A 19,468-nucleotide genomic window follows, 5' to 3' on the forward strand; every position below is an offset into this window, starting at 1 on the left:
AATCTCGTAACCGATACGATCATTTTGCGAAATACCAACTTGTTTGAAAGTCCTTTCTATTTAAATATCAACTAGATGATATCCTGGATGAAAATCTTGCGCTCGTGTCGAGTGACGTATCGTAAACGCGGGTCAATGTACGATAGGTGAACGTATTTTAATCCGATCGGCAGTTTTCGACCTTTTGGGGATGTACGCGGCAAGGCAAATGAAAGGAAACGATGCGGATCTCGGCAGCATCCGGTCGATCGTTTGGGCGCGGTAATGGAAAGGGGAAGTGAGATTGCGATTCAGCGGAATCACCCGAACTGTACATCGTGGCAGGTGAGAGAGAGTGGCGAGTTCCAGTGTTTTGTTTTATTTCTCACATTCCCAGCGAGTATGTCGGTGGTCGAAAATAAAATCGAACGAGCCGAGCCTCTTACTTTCTCGTGGCTGGGTTTGATCTCGATCCCTTATATACACGGTGACCTGAAAGCTCGATGGTATCACTTCATTGGCAGCATTTTTATTGGTTCGTGTTTACAATATCTCAGTTTATTTTAGTTTATCTTAGTTTGCCAAACTTTAATCATACGCGGTCTTTCAATTACGTTCCCTTTGAAGGCAATCATTTCGGATTCTGTTTGAAAAATCCTACAGCTCTTTGATATCATAATTGCTCGCTGGAATCTAAACATCTTCAATTTCAAGTCTGCATAAAATTAAATTTCTCTCTTGCTGGTGTGTGTAATAAATTTCCTACTTTAAGGCAGTAAATGCGATAACTTTGACATAATGCAAATTACAGTGATCAAATGAGTTTCATATTATGTTTTGTGTAGGAAGTCGGGCATAAAATTTAAATTTAATTTTACAATCGCCTATGGAGTTGTAGCCGAGAAAGTGACCCACCCGAGAGAATGAGTGTCTTCTCTCCCTTTCATACTATCCGTTGCCTCGTGACAAGATCATGATCCTGAACTGTCAAGCTGCAATCGTTACCGTAGTATGGTCGAGAAAGTTCCTCGGCTTAATTGAAGATAATTCGACTGAAGGTACAAGCGAGGCGGTCATCGTTTATTAGATCATTCTCCCTGCTTCCACACCCAGAATGCGGATAGAAAGTGTTTTTTTTTTCCTGCTTTGACGAGCGTGTGTACTCGTACTTGTACTCATAGCCGGAGGAAAGGGTTCGCGGAAACGTGAACATCGCCGGCGAAATGCGCTACACACGGACAAGGAGCGACGAAGAAAATGATGGACTCTGCAAGATCTCCTTTCCTTCCGTTAATTTCAAACAAATTTTTCGAAGGCCGTTGAGAGTGAAAAGTAACCTGCCTCTTTTTCTTTCAAGTTTCTTTCGCGCGTAGATATATTTCGCCTCGTCTTCCTGTAAATTTCACTCATACGCGAGAAAGATTTTCCCGGACGTTAAAAATGTCCAGGCATACTTGTCATTTTCATTTTATTCTGTGTTAATAAATCGCGTCAATTTTTTGCTTTAAGCATGGCGAATGTCCCATTGAAATTCTCTTCTTGAAATAACGCACGAGACAATGGTTTCAGGCTCGGTCACCATTAAATTTGACGATCATTAAGTCTCTCTCTCTGAATATATTGAGCACACCCTTCAATTGTTCGAGTCAAGTATTCATAGCGACTTTATTTCTTGTATTTTTAATCATCGCGAAAATTGTAAGAGACTATACTTAGATACTTTTATTCGTAAATTCTCCAGCATTGTATCTACTTCCGCTCATAGACTACTTATTTATGTACATAGGGAATATACGTATTTGTAAAACAGATTCAAATTGATCGTAATATATTTCCAGTGTTATATTATAGAAGCTGTCGAATGCAGGTTAAGTGCACAGACCGATGTGCCGATTAACCGATAAATTAATTATTAAATCTTTGTACTGGGAAACACGAGACGATTTACAAGCAGATTACTTTCTATTGTACCATGTTTGGCGCACATCTTACATTGACAATGCATTTGGCACGAATTGGACCGAATGGAAATTAGAAAGATCTATTTAATGATCGGCTTCCGATCCCCACGGAGTATATCCTTGTTTCTATTCACTTTTCACGATACGTTCTCACAGGTAAACGTCTACTAAACTGCTTGTTTTTCTTGAATTAAACGCGGCTAATTATCGTGGTTGGTACATCGTGGGAAATACATAGCGTCCGACGAGAAGCTAGAAATTAGAAAACTAATATCTCTCAGGACAGATACTCGATGTGTACCGATTTTTTAATCGTGCGAAGTGTATTACCAAGTTGTATTAGCATATTATCGTACAGCCTGCTATTAGCGATACTATATATATAGCGATCGTATTATATACGACCAAGTTTTGGGATGCTCCTTTTTCCTCGTGCACGTAACATCGCACGTTCTATGATTTTTAATAATGAAAGGGATGTTCCGTCCCTTCACCTGTATCTGAGTGAAGCAGGTATTTCTATCACGTGGTCCAGGAGGGCCACTAAAGACGCTATGATACACGAGTGAAATGTGCCCCGTCAAGATATACATACATACTGCTGGTAGGGGTAAAGGCTATATAAGAGAAGGTGAATCTACATTGGTTTTGTAGTAGAGCTAGAATCTTCGGGTCGCGGTCATACTTTCTGAAATTAAAGCAACATGGTAAGTGCTCTTCTAGTCGTCTCATAATATCTTAATTATCAGTGACCTCTTGTTTTGGACTATTAGTTGCTATTATTTACGTTGGAAATTTGTACAACGTCTTATCTTCGTATAAATTAAGATAAAGATAAATTATGGAAAGAGAAAATTTCGGCTGTGCCACTTTGATAGTACCTGCATCGCAATTAACACGAGAACCATAAACTTTTACTTTTTCGTATCGACGATGCGATGCACTCGCTTATGGGAGTAACCCTCCCCCGGAGAGATTGCATCCAGGTGCAGTGTATAAAAGAGTGCTCCATACCGGATATTTGACCAAGAACTTCGTGATCAGTGAAAGTATATCCCGATGCAAGTTCATTTCTTACCAGCAAACGCAATGGTTAAGAAGCAAATATATGACCAAATATAAATAATGGCTATCGTTCGCTGCGATCTACGCTATCGCGTATAGTTATATTGCATTTCAAATTTGACTTACTTTATTTTAGTAATATTATATTTGAATAGAAACGATTTCCAGTTTCTTAGTTACACGATACATTGCTATTTATTTTGCAGAAATTTTATTTGATGCTGGGCTTGCTGTGCATCGGTGCGAATGGAGAAAAGAAGATCAACTTGGAGGATATAGAAAGGGATAATTTAAAAGTGGAAGGTATATCGAAATCCGGCATTACACGGACCGAGCAATCAAAATTCCTTACAAAGCCAGAATTTAGCCAACAACACTACCAAGTACCGAATCAATATCATGGACCACCGACTAGTTCATCGGTTACTTACGTGACCCCACCTCCAGTGCAAAATGTAAAACAAACGTTGTAAATGTCACAAATCATATCAAATTATATAATCGGTGATTAACTCAATTCATGTTTATTTAGTTCCAGCCAGAAACGTACGTTCACCCTAACAAGTACGCGGCGAAAGAACAAGTTTATCAGCAGCAAAACAACATCTCGCCGCAACAAATATTACCACAGCGATATTACAACGAATACCAACAGCAGCCACCATTACCCCCAAAAGGAATCACGTCAAATGCTTATGAGTCGGAAGAATTGACTTACCAACCGGAAGTGAATATTGGCAATCAGTTGCAGGTTGCACAACAAAAAACAGTTTCGGCGAACTTCGCGAGAAATGTGAATAAAGGTCTCGACAATGTGAAACACGAACGCAACATTTAAGGTCGGCCCGACCTTAATTTAATCTATAATGAAATTTTTACAGAACCGGTATACATCGACATCCCCACGATGCATCTTCTGACTTATTACCCGAACTTAGATGTAAGTTCTGGTAAAACCGGATTATTTGTACCGCGATTAACCACAGCAGCGACCAATCATATATCCATCCCTCTCTATACATCGACGCTAAATCAAAAGCCAATAGTAGCCGGGAAGCAAACTTACCAAATACAGTACGCGCCAAAATACAATAGCGCTCCTGCTGCTTCTTCGACCAAGGTTGATATCTGGAGAAATAATTATTAGAAAGTAGACCTTCATAGTATTTGTGGAATTTTGGAAACGATACTAGAACTAAATAGAAACTTTCATCGTTTCAGGTTGCGAAGGGTGCGGTTTATACAACTCCCGTTAACTCAAAGAAATTCTCTAGCTCTGCGTTATTCAGCGTGCCAACTTACGCACCATCGGATCAAGCATATGCCCAAGGAAGACAACTTCTATACACACAAGCGTACATTGCTCCGTCCCAGCCACAGTACGTTTCCCAGCTAGTGTACACTCAACCCGCAACGGTTTATATGCATGCCACGCCAGTTTACAGTGACGTTTACGCTCGTCCACCTAGCTACGATCAAGATAATTCTTTGCAAGGCAGCGTGAAATACACCGCGCCGCTTGAAGAGTTGCATTCCGCGGCATCAATTGCTGATGAGCTGCCGAATCAAGGTCTGGGGCAGCAAAACAGTCAGAGCGTGACTCAGAATTACGTCAAGGTTCGTAGCGATGCGAGGAAGTAAATGGAATTTGTAATAGGAAGGCAACGAAATTCCTTCCGATTAAAAGATTCTGCTGTATAAATATACTTATCATAACAGGATCCGGAAGAACCAAATACCGATCTAATACCACCTCAAATACCAGCGCAGGATTTCAAATCCAGTGCCACGTCTTTGACGCCCGTTTCGTCGCACGACGAAGAACCTGTTCCAGAACAAAATTACGTAGGTTCGTCCGAGCCTAGATCATTGCTAGACTCGTACGTTCCAAGCAATGTGATCGCAGCCCAAGATTCTTCCAAGTACGAAATTATTATTTGTAACGAGCTATATATGCGGATAAAATTTTCCTAGTCCGCCAGTTCCTTAGATACGTTTGCTAAAATAAATATTCGTTACAGATATCAAGAGAGGCCGATAAAGCTGGAAAGAGGTTTTCTTCCATCGAAAGAAAATTTCTTATACAAGAAACGCAAGATTGACTAATCCATTGAGCGTTTTCTTTATCTGATAATTGGCGATCGTCGAGTATGATGGTCAGTAGATACTGTTAATAGAAGCTTCGACGTTCATTGCAGTTGAGAAGCGAGTGAAGATATACCGCCGACAATAAAAGGCGTCGCATCTAGTCTTTTATCGAAGATCCTTCAATCACAAGCGTAAACGTCGTACTTATGTTTAACTTTGTTGGTCTTTCGTTTTTTTTTCTATATACCTTTGGGTGTACGTTTTACGCAATTTTTTAATAAACTCTTATTAAAAGGAACGTTGTTCTACATTTACTATCATTGTTCTGTATTAGGAGAAATTTTTACATCCGATGAAACAGTTGAGTAATTGAAAGTTTTAGAGGAATTAGTATATTTTTTGGTTACCTATCGTAAATTGAGCATTTTGTAAATTGTAAAAGATAAAAAGCAAAAAATATGGTCAAATATTTTGCCACGGAAATCGTAATGAATATATTCAAATTTATCAATTAAAAGTATCTGAAACCTCTAATATTCCATCTTCTTTGAAGTTAAATAATTTATTGGCCCATTTCTCCGATTATGGCGTTAGTGTAACTATGATAAAAGCATCGCCATCACATTACGTATTCGAATAGAGAGCTGTTGACACAAGGCAGAGGCACATCCACTTAGCTATTTACGCGGATGCCGGCGCCGTGTGCCAAAATGAGAAAGCGGATCCTGAGGAAAAAACCAATGGTGCAGGCTTTTGATATTATTTGCCAGAAATTTCAGCTCGGCAAACATTTTAACTTTTTTTTTTTTATCAACGCGCTGTATACTAATTAAGAAAAATATCACAACGGTATAAATGTTACGTAGCAATAAAAATTTGTTTTACATTTTTAGTCAACGGTTAGCAAATGACGCAGCATTAAGAATTTGCGTAATTGTAATAATTTGTCGAGTTTCGGCCAATCTTTTACACGCCTTAATTAGCGATGAAAAAGCACGTGTCGCCTTGGACGATAATTAATTGTCGCTTTAATCTCTTTGTCGCGATCATAACTACGAATATGTATATCGTGACATTAGCTTTCTTCGTGTCGAAATATTAACCAAGGATGAGCACACTGCCATAGCGGTGTCGCTACGCTACTGGCAGATGTCTTTCCATACGTATCGAATAAAGAATGTCAGTGTGTTACAGCGGTGAAACTATAATCGTGGTGTCCCTCTCGCGGTTCAAGCGAAGGCATATAAGGTGGGATGTAGCCGCCACTGCTTCATCAGTTCCAAATACACGCGAGAAGACCAAGAGTCAAGCGTACAGGTTTAAGGTCGACCGTCATCATGAAGATTCTCGTGATACACGTAAGTACGCCGATTTCTCGCCTTAGCTTTGACATTTTCTTAAACGTTTCATTTTTACATTTCGGAAATTTCACGCGTCACACCTGTCAGCTGATCGATTCGACGTTTAACATCTCTATACGCAGTTCTTATAAAACGGCAAAGTGATAGATAGATTAAGTGACTGATGCAAATATGTGAAGATTTATCGTAGAAAATTCTTTTAGATATACTACGTGTATGTTATACAGGATTCTTTAAGGTTTCAACTTTCATCGATATAATCGAGATTATCGTGTTTCGTTATAGCGACAACGAAATTTCAAAATTTATTTATTTATATTACGCACATAATACTCGTTTCATGCTTAAAAGTTACAAATTGTGAAGTGAAGGGGCAGCACAAACGAATAATAGTTTTACGTGCACGGAATATGACTTTTACCTTATCTCGTTTATGAAGGATCACCCTTATTAGTTTTTCGGAACGCTCAGAATGATAATACGAATGACGTTATTTGTATGCGTTCCAACGTACGTTTCTTCGCTTATCTCGCCATATTTCGTACAAGATCTAGTAACTTATGGAGCACATCGATATAACTGACTGCTAGCTACACCGATTTATTTAATATCATATTTGCCAACGATATCAACTCAAAATAATTCATCGTTTCGTTGATAGAATTAAATTCTTTCTGTCGACGAGACTCTTCTGAATCGGTCATTATGGAGAAAGTGTTTCTTATTTTCTTCCATCTACGGTCGCGCAGGTCCGGCAAAGTAACCGTGGCAGATGCTCTTGAGCAAGTCAGTGAAAGTCCTTGAAGGTACTACAGGAACAGCGGCTCTCGGTTGTCATAAAATCTATTCGGGTTGTTCGTTATTAGGTAACGGTTGATTTTCTACCTGGTCGAAAGATAAACCTTGGTGAAAATGGTGCGACGCTCCATTTACCGAATAATCATTCTCTGTTACGAAACGCAGTAGCGTTCAGCCAGTAAGTTGAGCGATTTCAAAATTAAATAATTTCTATGGTAATCGGTCTGAGTGCAAAAGAGTATAACGCGATAATGTCTATGCCTTTCGAGTAACTTTCTTACCTGTCACTTGGAGATTATTAATGGCGTCTCTTAGAGAAAATTAAGATTCACAACAGCACGCTTAGATACAGAAGCAACTTGTTCACGACTGTTTTAAAACGATCTTTCAAGTTTGCGATATTTTTATTCTGAAATCCAGAGTAAAACTTTAATTCGAAATACAGGAATATCAGCGGAGGTATACAGTTACCGAAGAAAGCGGTGAAAATCACAAGTGTGCACCGTACGAAACTCGTTCTCTTTACTTGCCAACCGGATACTTGGCCTTAACTGTGACCTTGTAAAAATTCACACTTTTTCCTGTTAAAGTCGACCTTGTAATATTTATCGCGCAAAAAATGCATCGATTTCCCTTTGTTAATTATAAGTTTGTTTGATAAACGTTCGTTCACGTTAAGAATAAAAACGTATGACATTCTACGATGAAGCTAAGTGAAGGAAGGGAAGTGAAAGTAAAATTATCATTACTGGAGTACCGAGCTGTAAGATCGATAACTACCTTCTCGTTATTGTACACGTCCGTTCATACTTCATACGATTTTCGTCGCTTTCAGATTCCTATGGTTCTCCTCATAATTGGTTTTTGCTCGTCGAACGTCGCTGGGAAGTCTCTACCTTCCGACGCGGATGATGATCGAGAATACAAGTCTACCACTAGCTCCCCCCTAGACGATACCGACGATGATGCCGTTTCGAAGAAATCTGATTCAAAGGATGAAGAGGATCGGTCGGACGACTTACCGATTTTACCACCAATAATACTACTAGATTTCGGCAACGATACAGAGGATGAAAATGTCACTTCCGAGGAGAAATCGAAGCGTACGGTGAACAGCGGTCTCGGTTATGGTCTCAACACGAACACCATCCAAATGAGAAGATACAATTACTATTTTCCAGCCGGAAAATCAGGAACCACGGTGAGCATCGAGGAATCGATTAGCCCTTTCCTACCAAAGACGATAATCGAAAGGGTACAGCCAAGTAATCAAAGAGGACATTTTGGTACGCAACAGAACTCTTTCGCTACATCATTCTCCGAGATTAATGGCCAGAGTCAAGCGAATCTCCGATATTTGAATTTTCATCGGTCCACGAAACCTGAGTCCGTGTTCGGATTACGAACGAAGCCGCAAAAAGCCGCAGCAAGTTCTAGTTCCGAATCGTATCGAAACTTCTTTACAACATCGAAACCTCCAGTCAGCTCATTCGCAATTCAAAATTCCGGATACAGGAATAATAATTTGCCAACTACGACACAATCACCTTTGCCTGTTGGCGTCACGGAGACATTCAAATATGTAACTCCTGGTGCTGCGAACTTTGCGAGTTCACAGAGCGATTCGTTCAACTATGTTACCGCAAGTCCTTTCTCCCATAACGGGAACGCGCAAACTTACACAAGCCAGAAACAGAATATTCAATCCAATATCAATTCCCATAGCTTCGGTTCTGTTTCTCAAAATATCGACTCCTCTACGATCGCTCCACTGAACTACGATCCTCATTTTCCAAGGGTTGGTTCGCCACACTCAAACAGTCCCAAGTACATCGTGGAAAATGGAATCCGCTACGAGAACAAAGTCTTTTGGAAATATCCGGACGGCAGGGTCTCCGACGTTCCGCCTTCTACTTACGTTGAATATTCGCACCCGTTGGCGCAGCAACCCACAAAAACTCAGGAGCCTTATTCGATTTATGAAAATAGCTCTACGGAAAATAATATTTTATCTCAGGGGCCGGTGCAATTTCCTACAATATCCGAGCAAACCGGACGAGAGCCAAATCCATTCGTTTCTGCGGAATCCTTGTCGGCGAGTTTGCCACTGCAACAAGTGTATCGACTCGGCTATCAGAATTTAGTGAGCCAGAGGCAAAATGTAAACCTGGCGCAACAGCGCCAACCCAACGGCAACCTAGCAGCCTCCTATTCTTTTCCCCCCGTTTCGTCAACTTCACCGGAGAAGACGAAGCCTAGCTTGACCAGACCCAATATCAATCATAGTTCACGTAATCAGCAAACTTTGTCAAGATACATGGTGAATAGCCCGAATCCGGAATATACGACGGAACCGACTACTAATGGCACAACACCTGTCAACTCTTTCTTCAGTTCGTCCACCGCACATTCTTCTCGAACTACACCCAAGTACGATCCAAAAATACAGAACTATCTGGATACGATACTTGCAGAAAATAGGGAATCGCAGAAACAAAGTTTCAGCAACAACGATTTAAACGATTATTCTAACCTACAGTACTCGGATTTATTGAACTACAATCCGTCCATCTCTGAATATGTTAGAAATCCTTCGTCTATTTTGAACGTTCGTCCGACTTTCGTGCAAGCTGGAAACTCTCTGATACCGGTCATTATACTCAGAGTCGATGGTGCTTCTCCTATTCAGACTAAAGACACGCAGAATATCAATCTGAAGGCTCTGCTTCAACAATACTTGCTTCAGTATGCTAAGAGCATTCAACAATTGGCACAACCATCAACGTACAATCTCGGGTCTGAATCCTTTTCCAAACATTCGACGATTGGGACTAATAAGAGCCCCGTTCTAGATCTGATTCGGTTGACGCAAGACGATGCACGATCACCGACTTACAGTTCAAGTTCGTACGTTGGGAAATCGAGTTACGAAGCTAGCAATTTAGACGATTCGAATAGTCGTTACGTCCAAGGGTCAAGCGGTCGGCAGAAAACTAAAAGCGTTCAAATTTTAGAGGATCCAAGATATACCAATTACAAGGTCAACAACTAGTGGCCCATAGAAAAAGGAAAGAGGGCAATCAAGGCTCAGGCGAAAGCGACGCGTCTGGCACATCTACTATTATTTTGTAAGACGCTTTGTGCCATTGAACTTGAAGGGAATACGATTTATTAAAGACAGTGATTCGGTAGTATTTAATAAGGGATTGTGCAATAAAGTTTGGCGACCTACTGTACCTACTGCGGTTGCTGCTTCTTCGAGAGTTGCGGAGTAATTTCTGAACGTTTGAAATTTTCGAAGAATTAGTCGTGCTCAAAGTGGATCAACGCTTTGAAATTTAACCTATGAATAACCAAATTTTTTACTTCAAGAAGGTACCTTATAAACTTAGTTCTTAAGGATCTGGTATAAAGCGTACATTTACGCCTCTGTATACATATCTATCTAATTAAATAAAATTCGTACTTAAGCGAACGAGTCTTTCATTTCCTCTAAATTTAGTTTAATGAGATCATTAGCGATATTTATCGCACTGCACGATGTTATTTCCACGCGCTGCTTAAACACAGTCTTTTTAATTTTCGTTACTTTCGATTCCCCTTCTACCATCCCCAGTCTCCACACGAAATGTTTTCGATATTTCCCGTTATCAATCTGATCGATCTGATTAATGACACTTAGCATTATTATCTATTTAACGTAAACTCTAGAACTAATTAATGTAGAAAATTTAAGAAAAGTAAAATCCCGAGGAAAATTTCTAATGCTTTTTATTCGTTTCACGATTCACCTAGTGAAAGATACGAATTTAGCATACATTTGTACATATATGCAAACATCGCCGATACCCGAGAAGCTTAGAACGCATTCTTCGCAACGTTGACGCCGACATCAACATCGAAGTTGCCTCGAGGTATAGATCAAATCTAAATTGTGCGCAGCATCAGCAGAATTTTCCTCAGCTGTCCCTCCTCCCATCCAAAAGAAAAAAAAATAACCAAAGAAGAAAGGACAAATATACGTGAAACGGTTGGGAGAGGAAGGTAATTAGCATTAATTATTTGTTAAGTGCAGATGAACAAACTGAAGCTGCGATGGTCGTAGGGCGCAGTTAATGCCACGTTTTCACAACGAAAGGCAACGATAATATCTCCGCCTATCTACAGAGCACGGCAATTAGACACAAGGCATTAAACTGTAGCGATTGCGAGTGCGGTCTTACACAGCAAAGAATGGTCGAGCGTGGTACTATCATGGTACACCGACATCAGCCGACGTTTCTATCGTGTGAGACTGGTTGCATCGGGAGGAGTAAGCGCGCTGCGCATAATGCGTGTGTTTTAGAGCGCATAAAATCCAGTCGAAAAACTACTGACCATCTAAGGTGATTCTTTTATAGTTTGTGATAGTTTTATTTCTAATTGGAATTTCTTTGTATCCGATAGTATCGATTCCATGTTCGAAATATATTAATTCTGAATCTACTAATGATTACCTCGAACAACGAAGCTTATAAGCAGAACGCAGAGATATAATAAGGGGGATACGAAAGATTAACGAGTTATACATTATTAATCGATAGACTATCATTAATTACGATACGAAATATTTGTGAATGTCAATGCGTAGTGCGATCAGTCAGCCTAAGTTACTTTTCTTCTTCCAGCAATTTGGCGTGGTGTGCACGATAATGATGCGTGGTCGCATCCTGCGGTTATTACGGACAACAATTTCTCAGCGATGGTCGCGTGTCGCGAATGAAAGTATCCTCCGACTGGTGGACTATAGGATAATATTTAGAACGATATTTTTCACTTGGCTACCAGAGTGTATAAAGAAAATCGCGTGTCTACTATGTGGCTCAGTTCTCGCGTGGAGGTCCAACTCGCCAGATCTTTTGGATTATACAATAGAAATTCCGAGAAAAACCCGTGTTGCAATCAATGTGTTCAACGCGAAGCTCGGTGACACTCGATCCATCTTAATCGTGGTTTCCGTTTTAGAGGGTAAACGGTGCTCCTGCTCCGGCTAAGAAAATGTTCTTTTGTCTCGTAAGTACGTGATACCAAACTTTCGACAAAAAGTGCCGATTCGATTCTGTGTGAATTGTGACGATCGGATCGCGAACAGTCAGAATTTCGTGAACGAGTGTAGTTCTCTTAAACGTCGATACGCCAGTCCTTGCGTCGACGACGAAATATTTTCTCGTAATAGATCAGCCTGTTCGAATCGCAATGAAAAGAGATTCGTACTTTTATGCTACGTTAAATCGGAGATCGTAATGTCTTTTGTTCCGCCGTTTTTTAATGCCGTAAGAAGATGAAAATCACGATAAGCTACCGGATAAATTAAATCGCGATATAAAAGCAGAATCTAACGCCGTCTCGTATATATCCGAAAAATTAAACATAAAATGCCGATAAAGGTTTATAGAGTGTATCTAAACACGCACACGGACCCACGTAATTGGAGCACTTTCTTTCTTCGTATTTCGACGTTGGTGTTTTCCCTAATTTGCTTCGTGTACGTGTTAGCCAATTAAACGTCAAAGGAAAGATCTTACTTTCTTTGAACACTTGGGCGACTGAAACCTCGTGTGCCGGATTATTTTGGTCTGCCCGAAAGTAGAACGAAATTTATTGCTATGTGGTTAACGTCCACTTATTAGTCGGGAATGGTATTATTCTCTGGCAATTAAATGCAATTTTATTCTGTCCGAAGTAATTCATTATTAGCTGTGATTATTTCACTTTATATCCCAATTATCTCCGTCGAATGTCAAACAGGAACGTTCCACTTTAATTTGAATTGCTATCCTCTACTGGCGATTTCCATTAATAACCTTTTCGACTGAAATATTTCCTCTTCGTGCTATATTTTATTCTTAAATTGAAAAACGTCCAAATTCCAAGAGGTTCAATTAACATCTAGCTTTTGCGAATCGGTGAGAAAGTTCTTGAGGATTTGCTTCCGTGCACATTCAGTCCTTCACTGTCACAGTACACACGCATGCCTCTCGCATTTTACTTTTCTAGTATGTTTCTTTTTTCTAGGTCAGCCCAATGACTGCCATTTATTTTCACCGGTCATTCCGTTTAATTTTGGTATTATCTTAAATTCGTGATAATCGAAGCGCTTTCTTCTTTCGACCACCGGTGCGTCGACTTTCTTCAAACCAGTTAGCGTTTTAGTTAAAAGCATTCGATAAATCGGTTTAAAACGCATCTCCTGTGCGTTTCAATTTGATCGATGTTACACGATGTACTTGGCTGCGAACTTTATCGGGCAGTGAAACGTAGTTTTACTTAACGTACTTCCAGCACGATTGAGTTTTTATTCGATCACTTGTACATGGTATGAACAAATTGCGGCTGATACGAGAAAATTCAATTATAAAGTACGCGAATTAAATGGAAATAGTCGTTTACTTAACTTATTGCTAATAACTTTGTATTCGGTGCAGGTTGTACTCTTGTCTTTGAGCTGGCCGCACGTAATAGGAACAGGAAACACGCACCCGCGGGATGAAGCGGCGTTTGATCAGATTGCAACTGCGTCGGAGAACGTGGCGCAAAATGCGGAGAAGCCAGAACAGAAACCGGAGTTTCGAAACCAGCTGATAAGATCTATGATAGATACCACCGTACATTATGAAAATTCAAATGGGTTTGTACCTATATTAGTATCTTCATCGCCATCTCCGTCTGATCCATTCGAGCAACCAGATGTCACGTCGTTGAGGAAGGAGAAAGAATCAATTAACGTTACTTGGAATAACTTCTTAAACGAGCGAGTAAATCCGGCCAACACCGATAGCACCGACGAACAGACGGCTGCACGAGAAACGGATAACCTCGAGGACGATCCTGTTTATTCCACGGAAGCGAGAATATTTTTAAACTTTCCTAATTTGAGCGCAAATCGTAGATCGTTCGAGTATCAAGGGGACCAGAACAATTTCGAGCTGCTTAAAGTTAGAAACGACACACCGGTGGTTGCCACTTATACAGATTTGTACGAGGAAGCGTTGGGTATCGACGAAAACGGAGACGAAAAAACGCGATCTACATTGAAACATAAAACTCAAGGGAACAGGCAGAAAGTGGAAGATTATATGGGAAATTATGGAACAATTGTGTCCGAAAATAACAGCGGAGGTAATTCGCATAGCTATTACTATCCTCCTAATTCGGCGAAGGATACAGGAAAGAAGAGTCGCGATCAAGAGAAAGTTGGCAACAATTATCAACAGCAAAATGTTCTCAGTTATGACGGTCGCGGACAAAGCGCGGCTAGACAAAACGAGCCAGCTGTGTCGTCCTTCCCAAGGCTGAACGACGAGGTTAGTGTCTTTTTGAAGACGAACGCGAAGAACGGCGGTAATTCTTACAGCATCGCGCCTTCGTCCCCTCAAGTTCCGAAGAATCACAAATTTTCCCATCCTGTCGTGGTTGCTGAATCAAATTACAAATTTCATCAGCCGTCCAGTATATCCAATTTCGATACCGATAATCATCAAACTTCGAGGATAATCGATTCGGTGAGCTCCGAAGTGTCGCATCGTTACACGATGAACAACAGAGATGGAAGATTTCGAAGCGACGAGGACTCGAGAGACGTGTCGGATGAAGGTGATTACGGGGAGTACACGGAGAGGCCTAGAAGAGTTCAGAAGAGCAGAAGACGACCTAGCAACAGCTCGAAGCGGCTCCCGAAAGAACATCGAGGGAATCTCGATAGCGCGGAGCAGGAAAGCCAGGGTAAGAGACATCATTCGTCGAGATCGAAGTCGCATCGTCAGAAAGTAAGGGGGAATTCATGGGCAGACGACGATCGGCATCAAGATCAAGACGATAGCTACGAAGACACGAGGTACGATGGTAGATTTTCGGCTTCGGAAATGAGGCACGTAAAATCACAGAAGTCTAATTTCAAGCCGAGCGGTAGCTGGAACCAGATCTCTCCGAACCTTGAGATTTCTCACTCGAGTGGTATTGAAATCGGCCAACTTGAGAAACCGAAACTCATCGTGCCGGTCAAAGTGAACTTGGTACCAGTGGCAAACTTTGATCACGCAACAGCGATCGGTAACAGTCAAGGCTTCGACGTCTCTAATGCAATCTTGCACAATATCGTTTCAGCCACGCCACTTAACGCGGTAAGCACGCCCGCTCCTGAGATAAGCACCGGCGAAAATGTGATAGGCAACGATGTAAAGATAAGAGTATCCACGCCCCTGCCAGATATTATCGTTGGCCAGAATAACTTCCACAATTCGATGCACGCGAACCTGAAACCCCAATACGTATCGAATACAGTCGCTCCAGTTTTTGCGGTTACTCCGAGCTTAAACCATAACTTGCAGAGCATCTCGGCTCAAGATGCTCAAGGCTCGGCTACATCTCGGCCAGCAGTCGTCACTACTTCGAATCAAATGTCGGCGAACCATATGCCGCAGCTAATACTCCCGCAGCCAACTTTTCAGACTATCTCAACGTTGATGCAGACTCCGGTCATCGGCTCGGATTATATTCAGGTGAATCCTCACGGGATACACGGCCAAAATCCTATTAGTCACGGTAATTTGCAGGTGCAACCGCTTCCAACGATGCCCACGATTACACCGACGCCACAGACTATACCAGTCACGAAGATCAACGTAATAACTTCTGAATCGCAGAACAAGAAGACCATGCTTCCCGGGACAAGCACGAATTTCTTGGCCTCGGCAAGCTTTGCTGTCGGCCATGACGATCAAGGGCAAACACTCAATGGTAATCCTTATTATTTGGAAAATTCCAATTCTCAAGGAGTTAAGTCTCAGGTACAGGACAGTCTATATCAACAGTCGTTGAAAAACGTTAACGTAGCGCCGAAAACGAAAACCTATCTGCAAACGACGCATTTGCTACCAGCAGTCTTCAATCCTGTGCCAACGTTCACAACGTTATCGGCGAGTACTCCGCAAATATTTTCCGAACAGCAGAACATTCAAGGAGCGAATTTTCTGTTGCAACAATCTCGAGATCAGGGCCAACAATACTCGAGACAAAATACCGGTTTCGATAACAGCGCGTCAACCTTGAAAAACATCAAGCTTCCATCCCTCGCGTATCAAATGATCGATAACACGGCTAGTCATAGTACCGATAATATTAATACGTTAAATGCGTCACCAAGTGTTTCAGGAATCATCGGGAATGCCCATTTACCGCACGTTGGCACGAGAAACGTCGAAATTGTCAATCCGAATATCAAACCGAACACGATAGATACCACGATCATAAATTCCTACGAGTCGATGAATTACCCGACTGCTGTTTTAACCACCTCAATTCCTATGTTCTCCACAACCAGCTTCGTTACGGCTAAACCAGCCATATTTTCGACTACCGAATCCACGAACGTGCAGAATGTGATGAATGCATTTACGGATGTAGGCTCGAACAATAATCAAGGCATCGGCAACGATCTGAAGGCGTACCAGTCACAGGACAAACCTATGTTTAACCCGATCAATTTCGTTCCGAACATGGATGTCGTAAAAAATCAAAATGCGTTGAACAACAAACTGCACGCCAATGAACCGCTTCAACAAAATCTAAACTTAGTCCCATTGCTGCCTGGAGGTAATTTCTTTAAACCTTCTTTTTCTGCGCAAAGCGAACTCTTGGTAAAACCGAAATTAACTTTAGATCTGAAGACCTACGCGGAGCAAATGTTCAAGGAATCTCTGAAGACTATTTATAATTCTCAGAAGTGGAACAACGATCGAAAACCAGGGAACAATCGTAATAACGCTACTGACTTGTCAGACATCGCGAAACTGAAGAACGAGCTGCAACGATTGAAAGCCTCGCTGTTCGATTCTAGGCAAAACAAAGATCAACTGGAAGCGCATCATAGCGAAACAAAGGTACGAACAACCGAATTACCTGGTAAGAAGCCGGAAGAGATGATAGCAGCGTTGGAACAAATGCTGAAGAAAAATCCAAAGAATTCTTTGCGCTCCTCCCATGGAAATAACAAACCGTATCGACAGCGCAGGCCTCAAGATCAAGACAAATATAATTTTGGATCGAACAATGACTTTAGAGATACGAAACATGTCAGAGATTTCCTGACACCACCTCAGTTAAATTCGCATCGTACAAAAAGTCATTTACGTGGAAAGCCAGGGAAAAAGAGACCGGGACCAAGCAGATTCAATAACCATAATCATAATCACAAACATAATCATCACCATGGGCCAAGGTCACATTCTAGAAGTAATTTGTCCCATAAATCAAGTATTGATTCTTCCGGATCAAATATCGACCCAGTTCACACCGATGGCTCGCCGAAACACGACAACACGCAAGATACGAAGCAATTCAGAAAAGGTTCCGCATTTGATTCACACGCCTCGCCCTCCACGTTGTCTCGTGATACAATCAATTTCCCTAAAGCGTCCAAACAGCACAAAGATGGTAAAGAGAACGCTTACAATCATCCTAAGGTGCATAATTTCCTTGGTTTATTGATGAAAAACAAACAGTTACCCAATGGAGCCACGCCAAACTACTTTCGCGACAAAAATCAGTTGAATAAATTTTTCGAAAATGAAAAATTGCGGACGCAGCAGCAATTTTACGACGATACTTTGAAGGATTATTATCAGAAAGTGGCCGATGGTATGTTGTATCCCAATTTGGGGCAGACCGATTCCAGCGCTCGAAGATCTTTGTCGGAAAAGAGAACCGTTTAAGTCTGAATTTCAATTAGCAATGTGAACCGATTCTTTTCGTTAATCTTATAAAGCAAGCCAATTGAAACATTAACAAAAGGTTCTATAAAATCAAGATATATGAAAATTCGTATTATTAAATATTTTTAATAGCAGTACGAAGTTTAAAAACAGTATAGATAAATGAATAAAAATAAGAAGTAGACGAATGAATGTTACGTTTTGTAAAACGATCATCCATTTTCTTTTATTTCTTTTCGTCGTCGGATAGAAACTGTGGCGTGATTACGAATGACATTTGTCGACAAGTCACTTAAACATTATCTTACATAATATTGGAAGAGTTACAACAGTTTAAACGAATGGACACTGAAGAGAAAGTTTCAATTGTTTGTTTTCAAGGTACTAGAGATTGTTGTGTATATATATATATATATTAATTACAAATGAAAAATATCGATTCACTTTATCTTTTTTTATTCAACGCAATTTCGTTGTACCATCACTGTATAATTCTTGTAAAAATCCCTCGATAATGCTATGTAAAGTTGCAAAATTGAATTATAATAAGTAATAGTTGTCTTTGATTTTAGCCTTCTACTCTATGCATCTACTTGATTATTGTCGATTACACTTACGTCGAATACTTATTGAAATAAATAAATTTTATAGCATAGTGGTAATCATAAAAGCGCACGAGGCCAGCTTAAATTATAACTCAAAGCTCCAATTTTTCTAATTTTTCGGCGTTAGTCGTTGTTCAGAGCATCGTTAATTTGTCAGAAGCGACGAAGAGAATATAGCAAACGTTTTGCATTAAACGTCACCGATGTGAAACTACTTTATTGGAAGAGAATTTTACATGAATCTTGAATTATTTTCACTTGCCGTACGAGGCGGGCAGGAAAGTGTGAAGAGTGTTTCCCTTAATCGCCATGATATTTGATAAGTATCCGGATTTCTAACTTTACTCCATTAAATCGAAGAGTTACAACTTGGTCTATAAAAGGATGATAATTGCACCGTGATTGTCCGATAGCAACATAATTATCGATTAGCTGAAGAAAAACTTGTATATAGCGTAATCGACTTTATCCTTACATGATTTTGTTCTTTCTTTTTCTTTTTTTTTTTTTACAATTATCGACATACCGATTCCTCTTTCGGTTTCCTACACACGTTGCGCCAGCTGTGATAGATTCAATTTGTGACAGAGTTCGTGCATCAATTCTAGAATGTATATTTACCGCGATAGGCTGTAACTTTCACTAGAAAAGATAGCTGGAAAGCAATTAGAAAGAAATTTTTTACGGTTCTTTCAGTCTACAACCTAAGAATGATATGCTTGAGTAGTTTCATGGGAACTATGAACAACGAATATTGGTCAGCTAATTGTACTTCCGGTGAATTCCATGGCCGTATTGTACGTTGGAACATGTTCGTATTAAATTTATTAACAAAGTTGTTTTTCTAAAGTCACTTTAACATA

General features: G+C 40.5%; 3 protein-coding genes across 3 annotated transcripts; all 3 read left to right on the forward strand.

Moving 5' to 3' along the window:
• Nucleotides 1-264: 264 nt before the first annotated feature.
• On the forward strand, nt 265-5,111 carry LOC126865848 (uncharacterized). Its single transcript, XM_050618741.1, has 7 exons — nt 265-324; nt 3,212-3,460; nt 3,544-3,808; nt 3,887-4,125; nt 4,227-4,622; nt 4,725-4,927; nt 5,027-5,111. The coding sequence occupies exons 1-7, from the start codon at nt 265-267 to the stop codon at nt 5,109-5,111; spliced, it is 1,497 nt and encodes a 498-aa protein (XP_050474698.1).
• A 1,235-nt stretch (nt 5,112-6,346) lies between these two features.
• Nucleotides 6,347-10,721, forward strand: LOC126865934 (uncharacterized). Its single transcript, XM_050618901.1, is given in 2 exon segments — nt 6,347-6,451; nt 8,088-10,721. Coding segments are annotated over 2 exon segments (2,322 nt in total). The 3' UTR covers nt 10,305-10,721.
• Nucleotides 10,722-11,485: 764 nt separating this feature from the next.
• LOC126865849 (uncharacterized) lies at nt 11,486-18,000 on the forward strand. The gene is made up of 3 exons (XM_050618742.1): nt 11,486-11,509; nt 12,257-12,304; nt 13,717-18,000. The coding sequence occupies exons 1-3, from the start codon at nt 11,486-11,488 to the stop codon at nt 17,998-18,000; spliced, it is 4,356 nt and encodes a 1,451-aa protein (XP_050474699.1).
• The last annotated feature ends 1,468 nt before the right edge of the window (nt 18,001-19,468 follow it).

Source organism: Bombus huntii, chromosome 5 (genome assembly GCF_024542735.1).
Source record: "Bombus huntii isolate Logan2020A chromosome 5, iyBomHunt1.1, whole genome shotgun sequence".
Taxonomy (NCBI): domain Eukaryota; kingdom Metazoa; phylum Arthropoda; class Insecta; order Hymenoptera; family Apidae; genus Bombus; species Bombus huntii.